At 32.5% G+C, this 24,131-nt stretch overlaps 2 protein-coding genes across 2 annotated transcripts; both read right to left on the bottom strand.

Annotated features, from left to right (window-relative positions):
* Nucleotides 1-285: 285 nt before the first annotated feature.
* On the bottom strand, nucleotides 286-4,572 carry LOC123908441 (protein SIEVE ELEMENT OCCLUSION B-like). Its single transcript, XM_045959083.1, has 7 exons — nucleotides 4,253-4,572; nucleotides 4,018-4,110; nucleotides 3,233-3,666; nucleotides 2,528-2,622; nucleotides 2,289-2,422; nucleotides 1,650-2,135; nucleotides 286-1,157 (listed from the first exon to the last, which is right to left on the bottom strand). The coding sequence occupies exons 1-7, from the start codon at nucleotides 4,472-4,474 to the stop codon at nucleotides 522-524; spliced, it is 2,100 nt and encodes a 699-aa protein (XP_045815039.1). The 5' UTR covers nucleotides 4,475-4,572; the 3' UTR covers nucleotides 286-521.
* Nucleotides 4,573-10,087: 5,515 nt separating this feature from the next.
* Nucleotides 10,088-19,880, bottom strand: LOC123892347 (magnesium transporter MRS2-I-like). Its single transcript, XM_045942138.1, has 11 exons — nucleotides 19,656-19,880; nucleotides 19,122-19,151; nucleotides 18,852-19,008; nucleotides 11,796-11,917; nucleotides 11,573-11,647; nucleotides 11,085-11,294; nucleotides 10,938-10,982; nucleotides 10,792-10,836; nucleotides 10,677-10,706; nucleotides 10,265-10,384; nucleotides 10,088-10,174 (listed from the first exon to the last, which is right to left on the bottom strand). The coding sequence occupies exons 1-11, from the start codon at nucleotides 19,878-19,880 to the stop codon at nucleotides 10,088-10,090; spliced, it is 1,146 nt and encodes a 381-aa protein (XP_045798094.1).
* Between the last annotated feature and the right edge of the window lie 4,251 nt (nucleotides 19,881-24,131).

Here is a 24,131-nt window from a genome sequence, read left to right as displayed (position 1 = left end):
ACTCCTGCTACCACTCTCCCTTCACCCAACTACCCATATCAACAACTATTAATCTAATTCAAGAATTATTTAAGTGTCCCTTAGTAGTATTGGAAAAATATAGATTTGGGGCTTGATTAGTTTTATAGATAATAAGATAAGATAAAATAAGAAGTAATTAAGTAGATATTATATTGTAACATATTGTGGATACTTTTCTCCCACCTTTTATGAAGGGGTTTGAGAGATACTCAACTATGTGCTAATTGATAAAGCTTAGTGGAATAAAAAAAAACACACCAAAATCCAGATAAGATAAAATAATATATAAGATTATTTCATTAATTCATTAAGACAAAACAGATATTTGTAGCCATTATTTTATACAACCCATTAAAGGGCACATAAGAGGCTAAAATCACATCTGCTGACACAAAAACAACAATATCAAACCAAAATAAAACATATCAAAACACACAAATCATAATAAAACCAAACATCATCAACATTTTAAGCAAATTATTGCAAAAACCAACACAAACTTAAGACCTTTTCTCAATCTGAACAACACCACTCTCAGCTGGTGCATCAACATTCTGATGAGTGTGTCCATGACAACACTTATAACTAACAGAAGCAATCTCCATTGATCTTCCACATTGTGAATCAGGACAGTAAATTGGATCAAGAATATCAGCAGGGTAATTAGCCAACTGCATATTAGCACAAGCAACAGGAAACTCTCTTCTCTTCCTTTCATAGTATTCCTTAAAAGCAACATCAAACCCAGCTTTTTCCAGAACTTTCTCCTTCCATATGTCAAAATCAACCGCGGTGGCATACATCTGGTCACCGCGGCCTAGTAGTTTCACGTTGGGTCCTTTGCTTAACAGGACCCAACCAGGTTGGTCCTGTTTGAGACAAAGCAAGCTTTTGATTTCGTCGATTGTTGGGTCTTTGTGTTTCTTCTGAATCATGTTTGCGAATAAGCTTTCTATGCCAATCCAGAAACGAGGAACAATTCTTTTGTCTTCTTTTCCAAAGTGGAAGTGTTCTATTACTGCGTCTGCTCTGCGGATGATTTCGTGCCTTTTGATTTTTTCGATAGCTAGTGCGAAGTCTTGTGTCCATTTTTGATCATTTCCTCCATAGATGAAGATGAATGTGTCCCCTTTAATCTGATTCACATTGACATAATCCAAACAATATTCATTGAAAAGTATAGTATTTTGGCTAGGATTGATATAAAATAGCGGTTGACAGATAAGTCAGCAATTAGCAGAGCAAATTACAATAGATAGCGGATGAACCGACTAATAGTGGATACACTTGTAAATTAAATTTAAAGTGTTTGATAAAATTAATGATTGACCTAATTGATATAAGTTACAAAAATGCACTAAACTTGTGAAAAACACTTTAAACTTCCGAGAGAAGATAATTGCCAATTTTTTTTACTTTTATCAAACAAACTTATACGTTATAAGCTATCTACTATAGTGTGTTTGATATTGTGGTGACTTTACCAGAATCACAGTAACTCAACGTAATTCCGACAAACCACCACCGTAGTACCAAACAAACACACTTAATGAGTGAGTATTATTAATTTTTATTTGCATAAACAAAATAATTGAAAAATAATAAATTTTAAAATATGTTGTACTCACAATGTCTTGAAGCCTTGGATAAACCTTCTTCATTTCAGCCCAAAACCAATTCCATTTTTGAGTAAGTGCCTCATCATCATTAGGCCTAAAAGGGAAAGCATCTATACCCCAAACAAAAATCATATGCATAGCATTATAGTTCACAACCCTACCTTGAGGGTTTAAAACAGGAACAATAGGCTTATTCTTGTAGTTCAAGTCTTCTCTTATCAACCTTATTCCAGCCAAGGGATAAAAATACTCAACCACATACCATGGCATTTCTAGTTTCAAGTTATCAAATTCAGCTTTGTGGAGAAGAGTCCATTCATCCACTATTGGAATCCACAAAATCTTGAAATCTTCTTTTCTGTATCCTTTTAATTCTCTTGGATCATCTTGGAGTCCAACGTAGATGGATTGGAGAAGGCGAACCTCGTCGCGGATGCTGTCTAGGCCTGAAATGAATACTAGGACGTGCTTTTTTCGGAACACTTCAATGCTCACCTGTTGGATTAGAAAAAAAGTAAAAGTAACACAAGATTTAATCGGATTCGGTTTGGTGCTACATCACACAGTTTATTTTTATCTTAATCGTATAATATAAAATTCACTGTCGATATCGTTTTAAACTCAAATAGCATTTGAATATTAACGAACCATTTGTCGGTTCAAGCCATCAAACACAAGGGGATCCTGAACTTCATTGTGGAAGATTAGAACTTTTAAAACCTCAACAATTTCAGTTGGAGTTTGAAGGACCCTCTTACGTCTCCAGTAATCTTCCAGCTCACCTAAAATATATACACACATAATTTATAATCAGCATCTAATTTATCATTCTTCATTAATTGTTTTCTGCTCCAAATTATAAGGAATATAATTAAGGATATAATTACCTATATGCTTTCTGCTCCTTGTGAGATGAGCCTTTAATTTGCTTACAATGGAAGCAAGCTTGACATCAAAACTTGATAGTTCATACCTATCATCCCTGAAACAAACACATTCCAGATACAAAGTTGATTTTTCATTAGTAACCTCAAGCGAAGAAATTCAAATATTTTTGAGACAGTTGTAAAATAATCATTAATTTCATTAGTACTAATTTGTTGAAAAATTCAATCACTACTCCAACATTGTACACTAAGTGCTCGTTCTGTCCCAAAATATAAGTAAAAACTGGTCAATAAAAATTGGTGTAAAATTTAGACTAGATATACGTTAACTTTTGTTAATGGTTGACCTATTTTTCCTTATATTTTGAGACACAATGAGTATATTAATATTTGATGCGATATAGTTAGAGATTTGTTAGAATATTAATTAATATTGTTTAAGGTAGTTACAAGTTAGTTATAATTAACTGAAAGTTGGTTATATTAGTTATTTTATAACAAAAAATATGGTCAAGATTAACTTTTGTCTTGTTATATGTGACCATGCTTTCATTTAATTAATAAATGTCCGGTCAGCAATTCTACGCATTCAAGTAGTTAGATCTCGATGACTATTGAATTGAGATCAGACAATTCAAATTTCAAGCTCATATTTTAAACGCAGATATGAAAAGAATTAAATATAGAAGGAAATGAAGTACTTACGAATCACCGACAAGAAGATCAAGATGATTAGCACAAATAATAGCAGTAATAATAGCCCAATAAACAGCAACAGGAATCTCTTGCATAGCATCAGACAAAGCAGGAACATCTTTATTATCATAACCTTTTGTTGAAAGCCTCTCCAACTCAGTAATACATTCAACAGCAAACAACAAATTCTTAACCAAACTGTTGTAATCAGCAATCGCTTGGCGATTTTTCTCGACACCATGAACTCTGTTCATTGTTGCTAATGATCTTCCAAGTGAGTCACCACTTGGTGTCTGAACTAGATGCCAGAAATTTCCATATTCTAATGAAAATGCAGCTAAAGCAAAGATTGCTTTTCCATCCCATGTATGCGATTTCAGCTGTTCGAGGATCGACATTGTTGTTAAGTGTGCGTGGTGTTCGCCAAGAGGGGTGCTCATCATCTACAACCAACAAAATCAAAATTGATTATGTATTAAAAATCAGATATCAAACGGTGAGATTTTTTTACCATGGAAGTTCAAATATTTAAAACGAAGTGAAATGAAGTGGCTTTCACCACCAGTTTAATCTGGTTTTGGGGTCAGTTCTGACATCAAGTGGATCGAACCGTGGTCCTATCTACCAAGTTCAGTGTCAATCACCACTGAACCAACTAACGATTGGTACTATGCATTTGTCTTTTAATCTAAATTCAACAATGCATCTGATTTTGAGTAAATTGGTCTTAAAATCATATTAATTATTTCCATGCATATATGTTGGAAAAGAAAAATCCCATAATGTAAAATCACCTGAGAAGAAATTTGCTTCAGTTTACGGAAAGGAGGCTCATAACCAGATAAGGGAACTTTGTCTTCTATAAGACCAACAGTAGGAGTCCCAGTCTGCAAAACAAATAATACAATAATTTTTCTCATTAATTCATAATTTTCTAAATAATCACTTTTGGAAGAAAAAAATAATTGATCAAACATTTTTCCGTCGCAGCAACAATAATGTTAATAATTAGTCGTTAGAAATGTATACCTTTGATGCAACACTATCAGCTATCGCGGTGGAACGCCTGAGAATGTTTGATGTGAGACTGAAAAGCGACTCCACATCGTACCTTTCACCGGTGTGGACGTGAGTTATGTAAACAGTTTCGAGGATCTTATCATCACTCCATGCCAATGGGCTCAAAGTCTTTCCCTGACTATAAGTTGACAAATTACTTGCTATTGAAGCCGGCGCCATCGAAGACGACATTTTTAGGCCAAGAAAATACTTATATCTCTAAGTTTATGATGCAAATGATGTGTATTGCTCTTTAGTTGCTTGGCCTATTTATAAGATTGAGAATGCACAACAGTTTACACTTTGTGTAACAAGTTTTCAAAGGAGATACTATTGAAAAAAAGAAACTAAAATACATTTTTGTCCTTTATCGATCTTTTTGGTAATTAAGAGTTTGATGTTAACATTCAGAGTTAGAAATTAAATTTTTTCAAAAAATTTGTAATATAGTAATAAAAAAATTTGTGATTACTGACATACATAACTGACACATTCTGATTTGCTTGCAAAACATAATATACAAATATAATATATGGGCGGTGTATGCCGCCAGAAAAGTTAGAGAACAGCTGTATAACACTTTTTGGCGGTCTAGGCCGCCAATAAGTTTATCAACGAGCGTTTTATTGGTGAATTTTGGCCGCCAGCTGGCTGCCAATAAATTCGAATAAAGTGGCGGTTTTACCCACTTACAGAGGGTTTTTGGCCCTCAATAAATTGTGTTTTTCTTGTAGTGAATGTCACCTTATGTAATAATATTATCTTCTCCATTTTTTATTATATATAAAAATATTTAGTTCCCGTGAGCATAATTAAATTGGTAGAAATAATTGGTAGAAATATGTCTCCGTGAACTTAACTCAGTTAGTGTTTTTGGGGGAAGGGGTTCCGGTTATCGATCCTTATATTATTAAAGTTATTTATTTTGTTAAGCCACTAGGTTTGGTCTAGTGGTGAGGAATTTGGGTAGTAACCTGTAGGTCATGAGTTTAATTCCCAGCTCATCGTAAACAAAAAAATATTATTTATTTTGTTTAAAAAAAGTAGTCTCTTGTTTTACAAAAGTTATACCAATGTTATTTCTTTCTTCTTCTTTATTTTTTTTTTCTATATTTTTTTTGTGATAAGGACCAATTTTGTCTTTTTATTTTGGATTAATATATTATAGATACGAAATTTCTACCACATTTTTTTTACGCATACCACATTATTAATGTATCAATTTTTTGTTGAAAAAATCTGTTGACCACACAAAATAAATTCTATTGTTTATAATGACCAAATTAAAAAATAAAACCTCAGTACTAGTAAAATTAAAATTCGGGACAAAATAATTGAAATCTCTAATTTCTTCATCACAATTTAGTGAAAGAATCAAAGATTAACTTTTTCACTCTTTAATGAGTAATTCTTAGTAGTGTGTATTTTACCCCAACAAGGACAAATCTCTCGACCAATTTAATCTGTGTGGCAATTATAACCTCGTATGCTCATGATTCATGAGGCAAATAGGGGTAGTATTGGAATTTTAAATGATTTCCCGCAGCTTTTGCTTTAGACAAAGATGGTATTCTTGAATCAAAACCTTGAAGGAAGGAATAAAATGTTTACTACTAAAGGTTAAAAAGAAGTGGAATATATTGTATGATTTCGATAACAAGCAATGGATTGATACACCCAAAGTGAAGTGTGGGCCATTTTATTCCATCAACAAATAAGTAACTTGGATAATAAGAAACCTCTAATATTAATTACTACTTTGATCTAAGGATTGCAATTCTTAACATGTTTTGTATAATTGCAGTGTTGTCTCATCTTCCACATTATAAAAAAAAATGATGATATTATGAAAATGTCGTTTTAGATAGGTATTGATGGATAAATATTTGTTCTTTCTTAATGTGTCATTTGTGATTAGAGTTATTAAAATGGACTGTCCGAATAGATCAGCCAGCCTGGTCCGCTAAAATGTAGGATTTGGGCCTTGAATTTTCAGTCCGAATTTTTTCCCAACTTTTAGTCTAGCCCTCTTACTATATGGGCTAGCCCATATGGGCCACGGGTAGTCCGCGGTCTGAATAAATTGTAATAAATTTTTTTTATAAATATATGAATATTTATGAAGTGTGATAGGGATGACAATTGGTAGGGTATGACTAGGATATTATAGTACTCATCCCCATATCCGCGAATTGAAAAAATACTTGTACTCATCCCCATACCCGCGTGGGTAAAAACTTTTGCCCCCCGTCCCCATACCATATGAGTACCTAAGTACCCATATCCGTACTCGTTACTCGCATTTTTACTAAAAATAAATTGATGAATTATAATATATCATATCATTTTTTAACAGAATTAAAAAAATTTCAAAGATTTTAATATTGACTAATGAAAATTATAAACAAAATTATTACTAACCTCTTATGTTAAGTTAAAGTTGATATTTATGTTAAATATTCACATTATTTTTGTATAATTATGTTATAAATAAATATTTTTATTAAAAATACATAATAGTTTGATAGTTTTGTATTGTTTTAAATTGATTTACATATATTATTATATAATAATATAAATAAAATAAATAAATATATATTATGTGGGTATGAGGCGGGGTGGGTACTAAGGTACCCGTACCCGTTCATTTTTTCGGGTAATTATCCATACCCGTGCCCATACCCAAAATACGAGTTTTTACCCTATTGATTGTGAATAATTTTTGCGGATACCGTTGGATATAGGTCAGATTGCCATCCCTAAAACGTGAGTTAGTGGAGGACTAGTGTCTGGCTGCCATTACATAATATAATCATCGTCAAAAAAATAGTATAATAGCAAGTTTGAGTAAAGAAAAATATAGAAAGATTGTGTATGATTAAAATAGTAAATTAAAATAAGAATGAAATTAAAAGGTTCCTGATCAACTATTTTGCAGAATATGTAGAATTATAAATTGGTCTTTCTTATTATAATTATTTCAAAGTTTATGAGGCAAAAGTATATAGATTAGGAAGACAATGAGTGTAGAGTTTCAAATTGCAATATAAAAGATTTTAGATGTGTCTGCAACGGCATCACAACTTTGTGGCAATATTAAAGTTCCACAACTACAATGTTGTGAATTCGTCTTAAAAATCATACCAATGAAAACTTGGTGTGTGGAGCAATAGAACGACAACCAAATAACAAGCGGAATAAACAATAATAATAATAATAATAACCGATAAACGAGATAGAGAAGAAGAAAAATCAAAATTGTTTACCCAGTTCGGTCCAATAATGACCTAGTCTGGGGGAGAGAGCAGCCCCTCGGTTCCACTATATCAAAGAGTAACTTTACAAAGAAATTTCCAATTGGGTTACAAGGAATTAATCCTAATTCTACCCAAAACCCTAATCTCTTCTCGTGGTCAAGAGACTCAATTTGATAAGTGTTTCCCAATGTGTATTGAATAACCCTTTGCCCAACCCTAGAGTCAACCCAAGAGACAACCCTCTTGTTTCTCTCCAAAAACTCTATCCTTGGTGTTGCGGCAAATCCTTATTCACTAACCCCTCACATGGTGCTCTCTTATGTTTCTATCAATAAAGCACTCCCTATTTATAGAAAAATATATGCCAAAAAATTAGTAACAAATCTATTTTAAAATAAAACAAATCCAAGTCAGAGTGCCCTCCGAAAAAAGTTTTTTTTCACAAAAAATCAACAAACCCGCGTATTTCCGCCCGGGGCGCAGAAAATTCCGCCCGAGGCGACAAAACAAAAACTTTTGCTTTTCCTGCACACAAATTCCGCTTAGGGCGGAAAAAACAGCAACTTGAAAACTTCTGACTTATTACCGAGATTTCAAAGCATATCAAACATACAATATAGAAATATGACAAGGAAACTGGATGGTATATAGGGTAGAATGGATGCCTTAGAGTGGTAGATTTTTTGTTGATAATATCGTTACAAGGAAATTGTGATTCACCTATCTTTTCTGATCTATGACATATGTAGAATTTTTTTTTAACTATGAAGACAATAGAAGCAGGAGATATATCATTTTTAAACAAAATTTATATGGTGTAAGATGTAATTTTCTGGTTATCATTACACAACTGCAATAATTAAGTCGGTTTTATAGGTGGATTAGGTTCAACTCTCAATTCTAAGAAAATGATATATATATATATATATATATATATATATTACAATCGGCAAATCATAATCTTATGGTGTATATTGATCCAATTTTCCATCGATGAACTATAATTTAACACTACAACCGTTATAGTAAAATGAGGGATCCAGATATGCTACAGTTTTGTTTCACAAAGTTCCTCACTATTTTGATTCAGAACCATTCATTGTAGATCAAACGGCTGAGATTAAACTATCAACAATTAATCTCAACTATTAATTCAGATCGGACGGCTAACATCATTAGTGTGTCAACACAGTTACTTTAGGAAATTTGATTCCTAAAATGAGGGAGTACAACCAACGGGATAAGCTAACATATGAGTACACTAATTTCTTTCACTTTGTTTAATAAATTCTGTGAGTTTCAAAGTGTTAAAGAGCTTAGTTTAATTATTCCTTAATATGGAGCATATCACATGTCCTTGTTAATAGTTTTAGAGTACAACTTTAAACTTTTTTTCTTAATGATGATGATGTAGATATGTGTCTGGATAAGATCTTCAATATAACTTTACAATTGTTTTATGGTTAGTCCTCATATTAACTATTTCTTCTATATATGTCTTTTTTGTTGTTGGAGAACATGTCAATTTTTATTGTTGGACAATTTGTACAATTGAAGCTTCTTGCATACTTTTTAGTTAAAAAAGTGTCTGAACAAATGAAATTGAGTCTCAAATTCCACTACTTGTGATGCCAGAAGAGTGCAGGACCTTATTGCTCAGGTGGAGAGGAATAAGGCAGAGAGAAAAGAATGAAATAAAAAGCCAACATAATATCGGTATGGTCCCGTTTGGATTGACTTATTTTTTAGCTTATGTGAAATAAGTTGTGTAAATAAATAAATAAGTTTTTATGTAGTATTTTAAGTTTTTCAAGGTAGTGCATGAAAAAATAATTTATAAAAATACAATTTTATTAATCAAAATTTATGAATTAACACAAAAGTTTATTTATTTGTATAAGTTATTTTCACAAGGTAAAAAATATGTTAAATCCAAACGAGCCCTCAATACTCAATTTTAAAATGGTATCAGAGTCTCCAAGATCTGTTGGACTAGCTACCTGCTGTTAGGTTTCCGTTGTCGATCCACCTACCATTTATATCCACACACCAAGCCCAATAGTGTTAGGCGTGATGGGTGTGTTAAGAAGTCCTAGATCAGATATGATGATCGAGATGGCCTGACATGCCGGGTGTGATGGGTAGCTCAGCTGATTAAGATAGTTGAGTTAAGGGTTAAGGAGAGAGGTCCAAGATTCAAGTCCCCTCAAAGGAGAAAAAAAATTAACATAACATTGTAATACTAACGACTAACATTGCTTATAAAAAAAAAATCAACATTTTGAGTGTTTGAAAACAATATTGTTGATCAAATCCAAAGAGCAAGTTATACAATTAAAGTTGTAGCTAATATTTGTGTTTGATACATACCAACTCTAAAATCAATATGTTGAGAGATATAATCTCTTTTAAACTTTCAACAACAAATTCTAATGGTCCTTTTTCCACCATATTGCAAATTCAACGATTTTAAACAAATCATAACACCTTAGAAATCCTTAAGTTCATTCAATTGTTCCCTTTTCCACCATATTGCAAATTCAACTATTCATGATCCAACCAATCCCTTTTTGCGAGCATAGGCAATTATGATGAGATATAGAAAAGTACAAAAGAATCCTGTAAAAATAACCACCTGCCAATAAAAAGCTTATATTATATATATTCTTTATTTTTAATTATCTCATTTAAAAATTGCATAAAAACATAGTTTAATTGTGGTTACCCATTTGAACATGTAATCATGGTCATTTTGCCAATCATATTGAAGATTCATGCCAAGTATTCCAGTCACCACTGAATAACATGCTAGGCAAAGTTCTCCTGCATTAAGAAATAGCTCCAACTGCATAGAGACAAATATTAACAAAAAAAGAAAAATGTAACTAAAAAAATAATGACCGACTGCAGTGCTGTCACGTTTCTGCTGCAGTCAAAACTTCCTTGCATTCACGCGGTCAGTTAAGATCGGACAGTTTAAATTTAAGCTTGGTATTTTTAAATTATAGATTAAAAATTAACATTTGATTTAGATTTGAATCATCTGATCAAGATCAGACGACTGTCAGATGTTTCTGACTCTGTGAATGCGTCAACAATTCAATTTAAATATTTCAAAGAAGAACATAAAGTAGAACCTGAATCAATTGATTTCGATGGTTGTCAATCTGCAAAATATATAAACATTTTATTTTTATGACATGTCATTCATCAAATTTCAATAGAGACCACTGATAAATTGCAAGTCTATACCTGAATATTAATGTAATCCTCTGTATCATCAATATATCCTCGCAGCTGAAAATGAAATAAGAGAAAATAATATATCCAATGTAAGCTCCAAATATGTGTATGCATTTTCAATTTACAATATGTAACAAAATAACATTATCACTTACAGTAGATAATCTACTAAAAGTGCCTTCAATTTGCATGTAATAAGACTGCAAAATGAAACATATAACACTTATTAACATTTTTCACAATAATTAAAAATAGAAAATTATTTCTTACATGTTAAAAATAAATATATATTATAACTATACCTCAAGTAACATTTCAAGTTCATCCACATCATTTTCATCTCTTAAAATTGTTGCTACACTTTTTGATTTGGTGCTTGGAGATGAAATCCAATTATTTGCAGCACCTGATTGACTTATAGGTGATGATGCTCCTCCTTCCAATTTTCTTGATAAGTATAGGTCAGCCATGTCTTCATCATCATCCATTAAGTGTTCAATAGATTCTTTTACCTTATATTAGATGATTTAATTAAGAAAAATTTATGACAAAGTACTAATTAACAGAATAATTTTCATATCAACACCCCCCACCCCAAATTAAAAATAAAAATAAATTGAAAAGCCCTTAAACCCTTTTTTTAACTGTGTAGACTCGCGACTCTAGCATCCTTTGACAATATATATTGTTATTTTCTAGTAACATTAGATAGCAAAATAAATGGCATGATAACACTGGTTTTATTTTTTTTAACAAATGATAACATTGATTTTAAATTTCAAAGACATACCTTTTGAACTCTTGCAGTCAACCTTGTCATTGCACTCTTCAATTTACGAATTTTTTCCAAATTTCGACTACTTATCTAAACATATAATTAATTCAAAATTATGAAATTATCGTCACAAAAAGCATAAACAATTTTATGAAAATTATTTAATAAATGAACGCTGAATTAAACATTTTTGTATTTCATATTGGAAAAATAAAATAGTGAAGCCATGCATGTTTACCTTGTTGGTAAGTTCATCTAATGTAGGATAAATATCCATCTCAAGATCTGCAGCTCGTGCATCAAGAAAGCTACAAATTGCTTCAAGAAATATCTCTAGTGCTCGAAATTCAAAAGGTGTCTCTACATTTCATATTTAGATATCATTATATTGATATGAAGAAAAAAATAAAGAACTATTTTCATGAGAATATAGTGCTAGTAGAAACTAGGTTATATGGCAAATTAAATAAAATGAAGTAAAAGTGTAAATTCGTGAAATTTAAATAAGATATCAAAAGTATTATTTTGAGAATATAGGTGAACTAATAAAAACTCTTAGAGAGGAACGGAAGGGCGGTGGATGACGGAGGAAGGGACGCATGCAGAGAGAGGGCGGTGTTGTGTGCCGGCGATGAGGAGAAGTCGGGAGATATTAACACTGTCGAATAGTGATTAAGGTAAAAAGAATCTCAATCATTGAAAAAATGTAAACAATCTCTTTTGAATAAAATATCGTCTACATATTGCAAATGAGAAACCATGACTTGTGAGTCTAATACTAGAAAGCTGCCAAATCCACAACGTTGTTCAATAAATGAACGCCATGGGGCTCAAACCCATAGGCACCGGACTGAGGTATGAAATGAAGGACGAGTTTCACTTGCTTCGGGCCAAGCTTAAATAGAAGAGTCCAATGAACACAAATGGAAATTAGATAGAAAACTAAAGCTGAGAAAGTCACAATCCATTGAATAAGATCGGCTAAAGTCAAAAAAATAAAGAAATTAGCTCACCCGCCTACGATTGATTGGAGAGTTATTCAATAGGTCCACCTTCCCTACAGAATGGAATTCCATGGCGTCTTGCTTAGATCGCATTTGATTTACCTTACACCTGAATAGTGAAAGATTGACACTCCTTCGGCGATAAAAGTTTCCTATTATAAGAAATATACATCTCACTTTAGGTTTTCGGATGGTGCTAATTAATAATACACATTTTCTATCCATCATATATATGTATAATATTTTGATGTGGATTCAAAGGAACTTTTTTGATATTGCCCTTAAAAGCATTTTGTGGCTGTTTCTGCGATAGTTTATACTTAGCGGCGGTTTGTTATTACCACAGATAGCATTACAACCGCCACAATTATTTAGTTAATTATGGTGGTTCAAAAAACCACCGCAATTATCTTTTATAGTGGTGGTTCCATTCAACCTCCATAATAAGGGTTGCCGCCATTGGACACTTTTTTTGTAGTGGTGGTTGTCAGAGAGGGTATCACGATGAAAAAATGTGCAAAGTGCTTAATATGGAACGTGTGTGGAAGTGGATTACGATTTTGAAAAGTTACTGATGGCTCTTTATCGGGCGCGGCTGCATCTTTCGTGACTCTCATGGAGCATATTTGGGTAGTTTTTCTTGTAAACTTCATTGTGCTACTGTTCTTCATGCAGAGCTCTTTGCTATTATTATTGCTATTGAATAGGCTCATTCTAGGGGTTGGTGGAAATTATGGGTGGAAACTGATTCACAGGTTGCGGTTCAAGCATCTAAAAACTCCACTATTGTTCCTTGGGATTTGAGGAACCGTTGGCGCAACTGTTTTGCTAGGAATATGAGGTTGTTATTTTCACATATTTTTCGTGAAGGGAATGCTTGTGCCGACATTCTATCCAATCTGGGACACGCCTCGACAGGTCTCCTATGGTGGAATTCCTTGCCCCTAGCTTTATCGGATGTATTCTTTTGGGATAGATGTGGTCTTCCAATTTTTCGTTTCTCTTAATGTTTTTCATGTTCTGTTTTCTTTTTTCCTTGTTTTTTATTTTTTATTTTTGTTTTTTTGGGTACGGTTTGGCCCCCCACTTTGTAATTACTTTTTTCTTTTTTTATATATACAAACGAGCACTTGACATATGATTAGAGTATACAAGGGGTGCCAACCTAGTTGGAATTTCTTCTATACTTTTTGATGTCATTATGCTCTTAATTCAGTTAAAAAAATAAAATAAATTCATGGTGGTTGAATGACATATGCGGTGTAGGGCATTCCCGATTAATGCCAAAGGACCAGTTGTAGGATTGTTACCTATGTTAGCTAAGATTGTTAAACCAATTGTTATCACTTCAATCCACAAAGATGACCAATTAATGCAGATAAATTCTAATTATAGAGAGCTCACATTGAAAGATTCCTAGTGGTCAAAATGTTTCTTGGGAAAAATTAATATGGTAGGAGTACAGTGCAACTTCACCATCAAAATTCATTCTGGTTTGGATGCACAACAATTGAACTCCCCAATTATGAAAATTAGAATTCTAGGGCATGTAATTTAATTTCTTGTATAGTCTTTTCTTGATGGTTGTGGAAGTTGCATACCATATTAATTTTTTGTTCTTATCCCTATGCTCAACAATTGTTGTCCGGCCTAGTTATCAACAATCTTGAGTTTGTAGATGAACACTATTGGGACATCTTTCATAGATCATGGTTCCCCCAAAGTAAAATCTTTTGCATAAATCTTTCACAATGATGAAATCAAAGTAGATTCAACAAAACACATTCACTGGGAAAGCTGCAATTAACAAGGTCATCTCATTTGTCTCTCTTACTCGAAACCACATCAAATCATTCACCTCGTCTACTATAATTGATTTTGTAATTATTCTCAAAGCTTTCAAACTCCAAGTTCATCCATCTAAAGCGCCGATCATTGAGGAAATAATTTTATACCTACTATTTTTTCCGGGATCAAACGAAATACGAATAGTAGTGCGATAGGTAGTATAGACCTAGTTGCTTGTAGTGGGATTTTTAGGAGCAACAATGTTGATTTTTTCGGTTTTTTTTTTCGATTAATATTGACATTAATTTTTGTCTTTATGTTGAAATTATGGGAGAAATGAATGCAATAGAAGTATCTTCTAAAAAGAATGGAATCATCTTTGACTAGAATCTCCAAGTTAAATGAAAGTGTTGATTTTAGTTTTTCTCTATATCGCCCTCGAGAGGAAGATTTTATCCATTAAAGGCACACCTCAACAGCAAGAGCTGGTATGGACATTGCTTCCCTCCGTGGATGAACAAACCGTCCTGATTCATTCCTTTTCTTCCATAGTTTATGCACTTCTCTAGGCTAATGAAATTGGTTTACAAGTATGCATCCATTGTTTCATGCGAATTAAAGAATAGATGGCTCAAATGTATGAATTTGGTCTTCAAAATGTCTTTCATCAATTCCCACATTTACCGAGAAGAAAATCATTGTGCTGATAAATTTGTCACACTTGGTCTTTCCATACATAGCGAATTTTGACAACGGGACAACTTCCCCTCTATCATTAGGGAGAATTTTATTTATAAATAGAGACCAATTTATGAGCAATCACCATTATCTTGCAGGCTCATTCTTTTGACAGGTGGCAGTGGCGTCCTGAACCTGACATGGGTTACTCTGTTAGAGGAGCTTATAAGCTTCTCACTTCTCATGTTTCGGCTACTTTGGATGATGCGGATAACCTTATTTGGCACCCTCAGGTTCCTTTGAAGGTTTCCATATTCGCATGGCGTTTATTGCGTGACAGGTTGCCTACGAGAGTAAATCTGGTTACTCGAGGCGTTTTATCTTCTACAGCACACTCTTGCGTTTTTGGATGTGGAGAGGCCGAGTCAGCTTATCACTTATTCATCTCCTGCAGTACCGTTGGCTCTCTTTGGGACCTAGTGCGATCGTGGATTGGTATCTCTTTGGTGGAGTTCACTACTCTGCGTGACCATTTTGCTCAGTTTGTTCTTTCAGCAGGTGGATCTCGCGTGCGCCGATCATTTTTACAGCTTATTTGGCTCGCTTGTGTTTGGGTTGTATGGACGGAGCGAAACCATCGGTTATTCACAGGATCAGAGGACTCGCCCCATATTTTGTTGGACAAGATCAAGCTTTTCTCGTTTAGGTGGTTGAAGTCGACGAGTGTTTCGTTAGCTTATAACTACCATAGCTGGTGGTCTAGTCCTATGATTTGTTTGGGCTTTGTATGATGTGTTTATGATTTTGTGTTTATGACACTTTGTAAACTTTTGTAGCTTATCTTGGTACGTCTTGTGCTGGGAAGGCTGTAGTGTTAATATATATCATTTTAGCGTTTTCAAAAAAAAAAAAGAACTCGAGATAGATGACAAGAGCAACCAAGACAAACTCCACAACGGCCGCTTCTTGGGGTGATGGTGATTTAGTGTAGATGATGGTTGATAGGATAATCCTTAACTTTGTTGGTATAAGGCCAAACCTAAACATGTGCTCGAGAGATAGCTATCAATATATGTGAAATCGACCACTAAAGTACGTAGCCCAAGCAAGACTTACTATATCCATATAAATTTTGTCTCCTATCATTTTGAAAAAATTATTTTATTATTCTTTACCCTTTTCAAATATGAATCGGGGTTTGAAGAAGATCGGAAGGAGTCCTTGGCCCACAACCGCTAGAGGAGGATTTATTCAATCACATTATTTCAGCTCTTAGAATATGGCGCCCTCGGGGCTTTCTATTTGATTGCTTTTAATCATAATCCAATTTATTTGACACTTATTTATGTAGATGATTTAATTTATTTTGATACTTGTTTAATGTTGGTGTTTGGTTTTATTTTTAGACTTGTTTAATGTTGTTGAATTTTTATTGGTGTTTTGTTTTATTAAAATTCTTTATTTTGACGAATGATATTGATTGCGAGGATGTAGCGAACTGAAACCAAATTAACTATGTAAAATTATTAAGCATTACAATTTACTACATGATTTGAATTTGTTAATCTTTAGAGTTATTTTCTATTACGTGTCGTTGAAAAATATTCTTTTTTATAGAAAATTTGTGAATCAATATAGTAAATTTATAAGTAGAAAATAAAAATATAAAAAACTCTTTGGCGGGCCCCGCCCACCAATCCGCCAACTTGTTAGTAACAAGGGCGAGCTTGACTTTTGAAGTCGAACACCTAAGTTAGTTCGCCCAGCTAGCTCGATCCATCCATTTTTTTGCGGGTTTAAAATGGGACGGGCCTAAACGGAGCGGCTGCCTGGTTTACCACCCATACACTCAAGGGTGGCCAGGCCTATGAGCAACATGGGTCGAGGCATAGGACCTCTTAAAAATGAGGGTCTCAAAAATAATATTATAGCGGATGTAAAAATTAATTATATTATGTAAGACACAATTTTCTAAAGAAAAAAAAAAACATCAATAGTAACTGCACAGATGTCTAGACCCAATTTTTCTAAAGGAAAAAATAAAATAAACAAGAATAGTAACATAATAGATCAGCAACGCGTATGATAGAAAAAACCAAATCAATTAGCGTCCACCACCAGCAAGGAACCCGACGATGGCATGCCACTGCCACCCATCATCGGTGCTACCCTACTCCTCCTTTGTTCTCAGAAACTCAATTTCCATATCTCCATTGAATTTGAAACAAAGGTAAAAATTAAATTTTTACATGAAGTTGTGTATGATATGAGTTTGTTATTTACAATTTTACTATTTAGCTGTGTTGTTTGTTTGAAGGGATGAGTTCATTGAGTTGTTATTGAATTGTTGGTACTTGGTAGTAATGACCATTCACCTTTCACTTTGTAAGTTTCTATAGGATAGGGGTTCAGTGCAGTCGGGAATTCACTGACTGCAGTGCAGTCGGTCACATGTAGACCGTCTGATCAAGATCAGGCGGTTCAGATTTTAAGATCAAATTTTATTTTATCTTATCTTATATTATAAAATCTTATCTTAAAATCTGAACCCTCTGATATTTAATATTTAGTTTCATGGAATAGGTCAAATTAATATCCAAGTTAAATATTGTTGACTGATTTTTCAAAAAAAAAATGAGAATAAATGATAAAACACGGTTCATGAACCAATTAATTTTAAAGAGTAACTAATTAAAAATATTATAGAGCAGATAATTTTAATTTAAGAATTTTATAATTACAGTATTTAATTTTATACTAATTTAATTTTAAATTATTAAAATGGTTTCATATATAGTTGTTTTTGACCAGTTTTTTTTATACTTTTTTTATTGTTTTTTTTTTTACTAAATACTTTTTTTATTGTTAGTTTATATTGTATCTTGATTTCGCCCCGCCCTAAATTGTTTTGGTTCTTGTTGTCAAAAAATGATACCCTAAAAAACTCATGTTTTCAAACTTGTTTTGGTTCTTGAGCTCACTCGTTTAGATTTAGATTGTTTTTTCTTCTGTCTTAAAATTGAGTGGAAGGAGTTAGCCTATAAATAATATTTTGAACTAAAATTTGACAAATGACTGGGATAGGTATCCACATAGTTGGGAAGTTCGGGGGAGCTCGGAAGAAACAATGGACCAATACTCCAGGACCACACGCCGCATCCCAACCCAAAACCTTAAGGTGTTAGGTTAATGGGTCACCTCTCTTATAAATCCAACATTATTCCCACACATAGTCGATGTGGGACTTAAACACTCACACTTGAAACCCAACATTCTCCCCTAAGTGTGAGTTCCCCCACATACTATAGTTGATCCAAACCAGGATCCCCTCCTGCTCCCCCCACCAAGCCGAACCTAGACTCTGATACCACTGTTGGGAAGTTCGGGGAAGCTCAGGAGAAACAATGGGTCAATACTCCAGGACCACACAAGAGAGGGAGACGCCACATCTCAACCCAAAATCTTAAGGTGTTAGGTTAATGGGTTACCTCTCTTATAAATCCAACATTCTTCCCACACATAGTCGATATGAGACTTAAACACTCACACTTGAAACCCAACACACATTTACATTTAGCATAGAGAATTTATTGAAAAAACAAATTATTCACAACTCTAATACTAGCATTTTTCATTGACCATATATATTAAAAAAAAAAATAATTACCACAATTTCATGAAAGATAACAGTCTTAATTAAATACTGTAATTATAAAATTCATGGTTTCATACTCCAAAATTAGAGAAACCAAAGATTTAATTAGATCTAATTAGATATAAAATTATATAAAATTCTTAATAAATAAAATAAAAAGAGGTATAATTATGATCAAGCATACCATCATCTTCATCTACTTCAATCTCAAGTGGACTATTGTCTTGAATATCATCTCCTTGATTTGTGTCAATGGTACACAATCTCCTTAGTAGTGCCCTAACAACAGGCACTACATCTTCACTAGTTGGGTCAAGCAAAAACACCTAGACAAATAATTTAGGTACAAATATATATGATCATGAAATTAAGATTCATCTCAAACTCAGACAAACAATATTAGATCACTAAATCAAACTTTTTATAAAAATTGACTAACCTCTTTAGCAGTTATGATTGCCTTGATATGCTGAAAATAACAATTAATTAAAACATATAATAGAATATAAAACAATGTACCAAAAAAAATTAAAAAAACATACATAAATTTTACTCTATCCTAAATGTAATAAAAATTTATGTATTTAGGTCAAATTTTTAATCAAATACGTACATCAATTTTTTTTATAATAAGCTGGGTATCGAACCCAAGACCTCTAGCATACTATCAAAACCTCTCACCAGTAGACTAAACCTAGTGGCTTACATCAATTTTTATTGACTAAAAATTATCTTATATTTAATATTCCATTCGGACACAATTATAAGCAAAAATCATTTTTTAGGTTCATTGAAAAAATAATGTATCTGATCAATAATATAGACTAGATACATTATTTTTTCAATGAATCTAAAAGTGTTTTTGTTTATGATTGTGTCCGGAGGAAATACAGAGATAATAATAATATGGATGATGATGACAACGATGACGACAAATATTGAAAATAACGAGAAAAAGTTAAGTGAATCCAACCTCTAGGTTAAGAACAATAACATCTTCTCTGCCTAGAATGGTGGAAGGATAGGAGAGAAGAGGATCAAGAATTCTAAAATCACGAGCATCAATACGAACTTGACGCATGATTTCATACTTGTCTACATTGAGGAAAGAACTATGTCCATTAGCATCAAACTTAATCCAAGTATTCCTTGTTGATATGCTTGTCTTCCTCACGATTGACTTTGTAATTTCTGGCATTGGAATGAAAATCACCACATTCACTCGGACACTTAATTTTGGTTAATTGTGTTTTCTCAAATAGATAAGAGAAATTGGGCTAATAATATTCTCTCAAATCAAACACTATTTTTTTATTTAGGTCCACTATTGAAAAGAGGTTATTAATTATTTTCAGCCAATTGTTATAAAATATGTTGAAAAAAGTTTTTAATTTTTTTTTCTTTTGACCAAAAAAATAATTGACCAGACAGTAAAAATATATTTCTTCTGGTCATATAAATTTACTAACTTGCCCCTAATTAAATAGTCATTTCCTAACAATATTCAGTATTTAATGTAAGGATATAGTATTATTTTTTTTTTTTTGGTACAAAGGATATAGTATTTTTTTTATTTTCACTAAATAAGGATATAGTATTTGAAAAATGATAAATGTGACTAAATATTCTAATGATGGTGGGTTACCAAAAAAATTATACATTAAATAAAAATCATTATTATTATAAGAAAAACATACTTTAAATTATATAATAATTTAAAATATGTAACTGCTAAGAATAAAATATATTACAAGTCTTCAAAAATTGATAAAAGTTAATTTAGTCTTAACTACTCATTTCGTCCCAAATTTTTGGTCCTTTTAGATTTTTGTACATAGATTTAAAATAATAAATATTCTTTATTAATTAAGAAAGAAAAATATTTTGCCTCAAATAAAAATCATTTAATGAATCGAATTTGCGTATAAAAAAACAAAAACTTTGAATAGTTTTTAGTCTTTACCTTTTTATTTTAGGAATTCACTTTAATCTTTTTCAAAAATTCATATGTGAAATTAGCTTGGTTTACCAGCATTACATTGGTCCATTGAATCTGGACTGGGAATCAAGCTTTTTGAATGTATTCAATGCATTATAAGTTATTTTTTTTTAACATTTTCTATTTTAAGTTTTTACTATAAAAATTTAATTTATTTAATTTAAACTATGTTACCTATTTTAAGATATTCTTATACATTTGTTCAAAAACAAATTCTCACACAAATCATTGAACAAATTTGTTTTGCAACGGAGACCAGATTGAAAACAAAGTGCAATTTAATAACTGTTGCCTTTTAATAGATGTTAATCAAATAGATAATTAATAAACAGGCAACAAGTTGCGCCGTTAATCCTTTTTGGATGACAAAATTATCAATCCTCCTAAACACTAAATCTAGAGACCTAAGACACATCACATTGTTATGCATGACTATTTGAATTTCTTTCAAAATATTCACCGCCTCTGGTCCTATGAAACCAAATATATCAAATGTAAATAGTATAAACGCATGTTGAGTTTATATATATAGTAGGCGGTCCGGCAGTACTACACCTCACGATATTCTCTACCCCCTTTTGTAGAGTTTTTGCAATTTTCATTCCATTTTAATGTTTGATCATCTAAATGACGATATCATGTTTTACTACCTCTTATTATATTTTGCACGCCTTTTGATGTAATGGCATTTTTCACCCTTTCTTGTTTCACCTTCGGGCTTGGTCCTACAATGTGCAATCTTAAATTTTTCAAGTCGGCGAGTGGTTCAAATAGCTTGACTATCTACATTTTATTTTCAGTAGATAAGGAGTCGTTCTGCTAGGAAGTCATCGGGAATCCAATTACTTTGAAAATCATCACTTACTTTAATTTGCATGACTATACAATATTCCTTTTTGAAGTTGTCATTATTTGAAAAACCAGTTGTTTAATTCATCGGATGTTGAGACGAGATTTAATTGTTTAAAATTTCCATTATATTGAATTTATGAAATGTTATTTCAAGTTTTCTAGATGTTTTCGCCGCATATTCTTATTCAGTTAACGCAAATTTTTTTACGTGAGAAGGCGTGACACTCTTTAGAAATAGATTAACCAACTTTTTATAAATAAAAAATAAAATCAACAGGAAATATGAGTGTATATATATATATATATATATTCAGTGTTTGTTTCCATGTCATACTATTGGAACAAAGAGCATAATATTGCGTGAATTGAAAATAAAATAAAATGTTTGAGTCTCACATCGGTTACTAGAACATATTAGTATGTATTATATACTAATGTGTATTTTGAGAATAAAAATAATAAAAGTAGACTATCTTGTAGAAACTTACTTTGAGTTACTAAATAATATGAAAGATAGTAGAAAATGTCAAAGCATGTGTAGGGATGGCAAAAAAACCCAAACCCGTGAGACCCACCCGAACCCAAATCCAAGTCAACGGGCGAAACCCGAATTGACTGGGTTTGGGTTTGGGTTTGGGTGACACCCGAAAATATGGGTGTGGGTTTGGTATCACTCAAACCCACACCCGAAACTCATACACCCACCCGAAACATGTTAAAATTACCTAAATACCCCCACATATATATAAGTGTAAAAGTAAAATTAGGTTTTTCACAAACCACAAACCAAAATTGTGTTTGAATTTTGCTTGAAAGTTGGAAGAATTTAATTTTGGTTTAGTTGTAATTTAATTTCTTGAAAGACTATTTTGTAATTTTAAATTTCCTTGTAGTTTTAAACCTATGTTTTTGCTAAGTGATTGACAATATGTTTAAATTCCATTGTTTTTGCTTAAATTTACCTTGTTTTGCTTAAATTTGCAAAGTAGTACAAAATGTGTTGTGGGTTTGGGTTTGGGTGTAAAAAACCCGAACTCAATGGGTGTGGGCGTGGGTGTGGTTTTGCCACCCGAACAGATTTGGGTTTGGGTTTGGGTTTGGGTGTTGATTTCGGGTGTGGGTTTGGTATCACTCAAACCCGCACCCGTGGGCGCCCATTGCCATCCCTAAGCATGTGTTCCTATTTTCACGACCACCTCACCCTTTTTCTTATTGGATCTCAGGATGATCTTAAAAGGAAGTTAGTGGAATAATTACTGTACATAACAGTGTCAATTAGTTTTTTATAAACTAAACCTAAATATGAAGTGTTGAGCCAAAATATATTTATTGAATGGGGACTGAACATGTCGGCAGCAACTACCTTTTATCGTCAGTAATTACCTCAACTCCAATTAATGTACACTTACGGTGCCATGAGGGGATAGCTTGTTTAACTATGTCATAATACTAAACAGTGATTATTCACGTTGTATCCTTCACAATAAACAACAAGGTTGGTATTCTCATTCTCCTTAATTGGTCTTGTTTGAATAATGGCAAATGATTTATGAAATCATCATTATCGGTTACTTTAATAGTTTGAGATATATATGCTTGGTTTGGTTTAAACAAGTTTTTCCTTGTTCTTTGAGTTCTTATATTGTTGAATGTTCAAATCACGTTTTGCTTCATTCTATCCATATTGTCTAATTGGTCATTGTTTTTTATGGCCTTTTCAGTGAAATGTGCCATATTAAAATTTTTAGAATGAATGAATTAGACATTTTGCAAAGATTTGATTATGTAAATTGGGAAGATTTATATTAGTTTTTGTTACTAATTATTTGTGTGATACTATATCACTTTTTAGTGTTACTATTATTTTGAGAGTGATTAAAATATCATTAGTTCATTCAAATATAAGAAAGGTCATAACACCATATTCCCTATAATTTGAATGGTCTCAGTACCATATTAGAACGGTCATAGCACCGGATTAGAATGAACTTAAAATCATAGCGCAATGATTTTAGTACCATATTTGAGGATGTAATTCTTGTCCGATATCTACAGTACAGTATTTATCGGTATTATCAGTAGAGAACTGGGCTGTTTTATCATGGAGACTTCGTGGTTGATCGTCTGCCTTGCACAATTTTGGGCAGTGCCGCTAAACGTCTTAAAAAAAACGTATTCACCCGCGACTCAATCAAGTAATCTCTTCGATTACTGAAAATTATTTTTTTTATGATTTTTGAACCTCGGAAACAACACATACCTTCTAAGAGATGAGCATATTAGTGATAATTTGTAGTTTATTTCATTTCTTCCTAAGATTTTTTTTGTCCCAAGATAGAAGCACATTGCAAGATGTTACTTTATTATCACACCTAAGGCCCTAACATGCCTTTAGATGTAGCAAAATGTCAACTCGGTACACCCATGTTATTAAACATGCCTTTAGCTGCATGAACAAGTCGAATTGGAGAAGTGAATTGAAATTTTCATCACACTATATTTATTCTTTAATCAATTATATAATCAATTCCATAGAATACAATGTTAATTGTTGCAACTTTTGCAAGGCAAGAATAACTTGATCGTATTAATTCATTT

Source organism: Trifolium pratense, linkage group LG1 (genome assembly GCF_020283565.1).
Source record: "Trifolium pratense cultivar HEN17-A07 linkage group LG1, ARS_RC_1.1, whole genome shotgun sequence".
Lineage (NCBI taxonomy): Eukaryota > Viridiplantae > Streptophyta > Magnoliopsida > Fabales > Fabaceae > Trifolium > Trifolium pratense.
Note: the sequence above shows the minus strand (reverse complement) of the source record. Positions and strands in the feature narration are given on the sequence as shown.

What these genes read in the sequence shown, in the direction of transcription:
- LOC123908441 (XM_045959083.1), bottom strand. Translation starts at nt 4,474, where the DNA reads ATGTCGTCTTCGATGGCGCCGGCTTCAATAGCAAGTAATTTGTCAACT. An exon ending in TGAAGCAAATTTCTTCTCAG is followed by an intron (nt 3,667 to 4,017) that starts GTGATTTTACAT and finishes TGTTGGTTGTAG; the next exon opens with ATGATGAGCACCCCTCTTGG. An exon ending in AAGGAGCAGAAAGCATATAG is followed by an intron (nt 2,423 to 2,527) that starts GTAATTATATCC and finishes TATATATTTTAG; the next exon opens with GTGAGCTGGAAGATTACTGG.
- LOC123892347 (XM_045942138.1), bottom strand. Translation starts at nt 19,880, where the DNA reads ATGCCAGAAATTACAAAGTCAATCGTGAGGAAGACAAGCATATCAACA. An exon ending in TGACTGCAAGAGTTCAAAAG is followed by an intron (nt 11,295 to 11,572) that starts GTATGTCTTTGA and finishes ATCTAATATAAG; the next exon opens with GTAAAAGAATCTATTGAACA. An exon ending in ATCGAAATCAATTGATTCAG is followed by an intron (nt 10,385 to 10,676) that starts GTTCTACTTTAT and finishes GTCTCTATGCAG; the next exon opens with TTGGAGCTATTTCTTAATGC.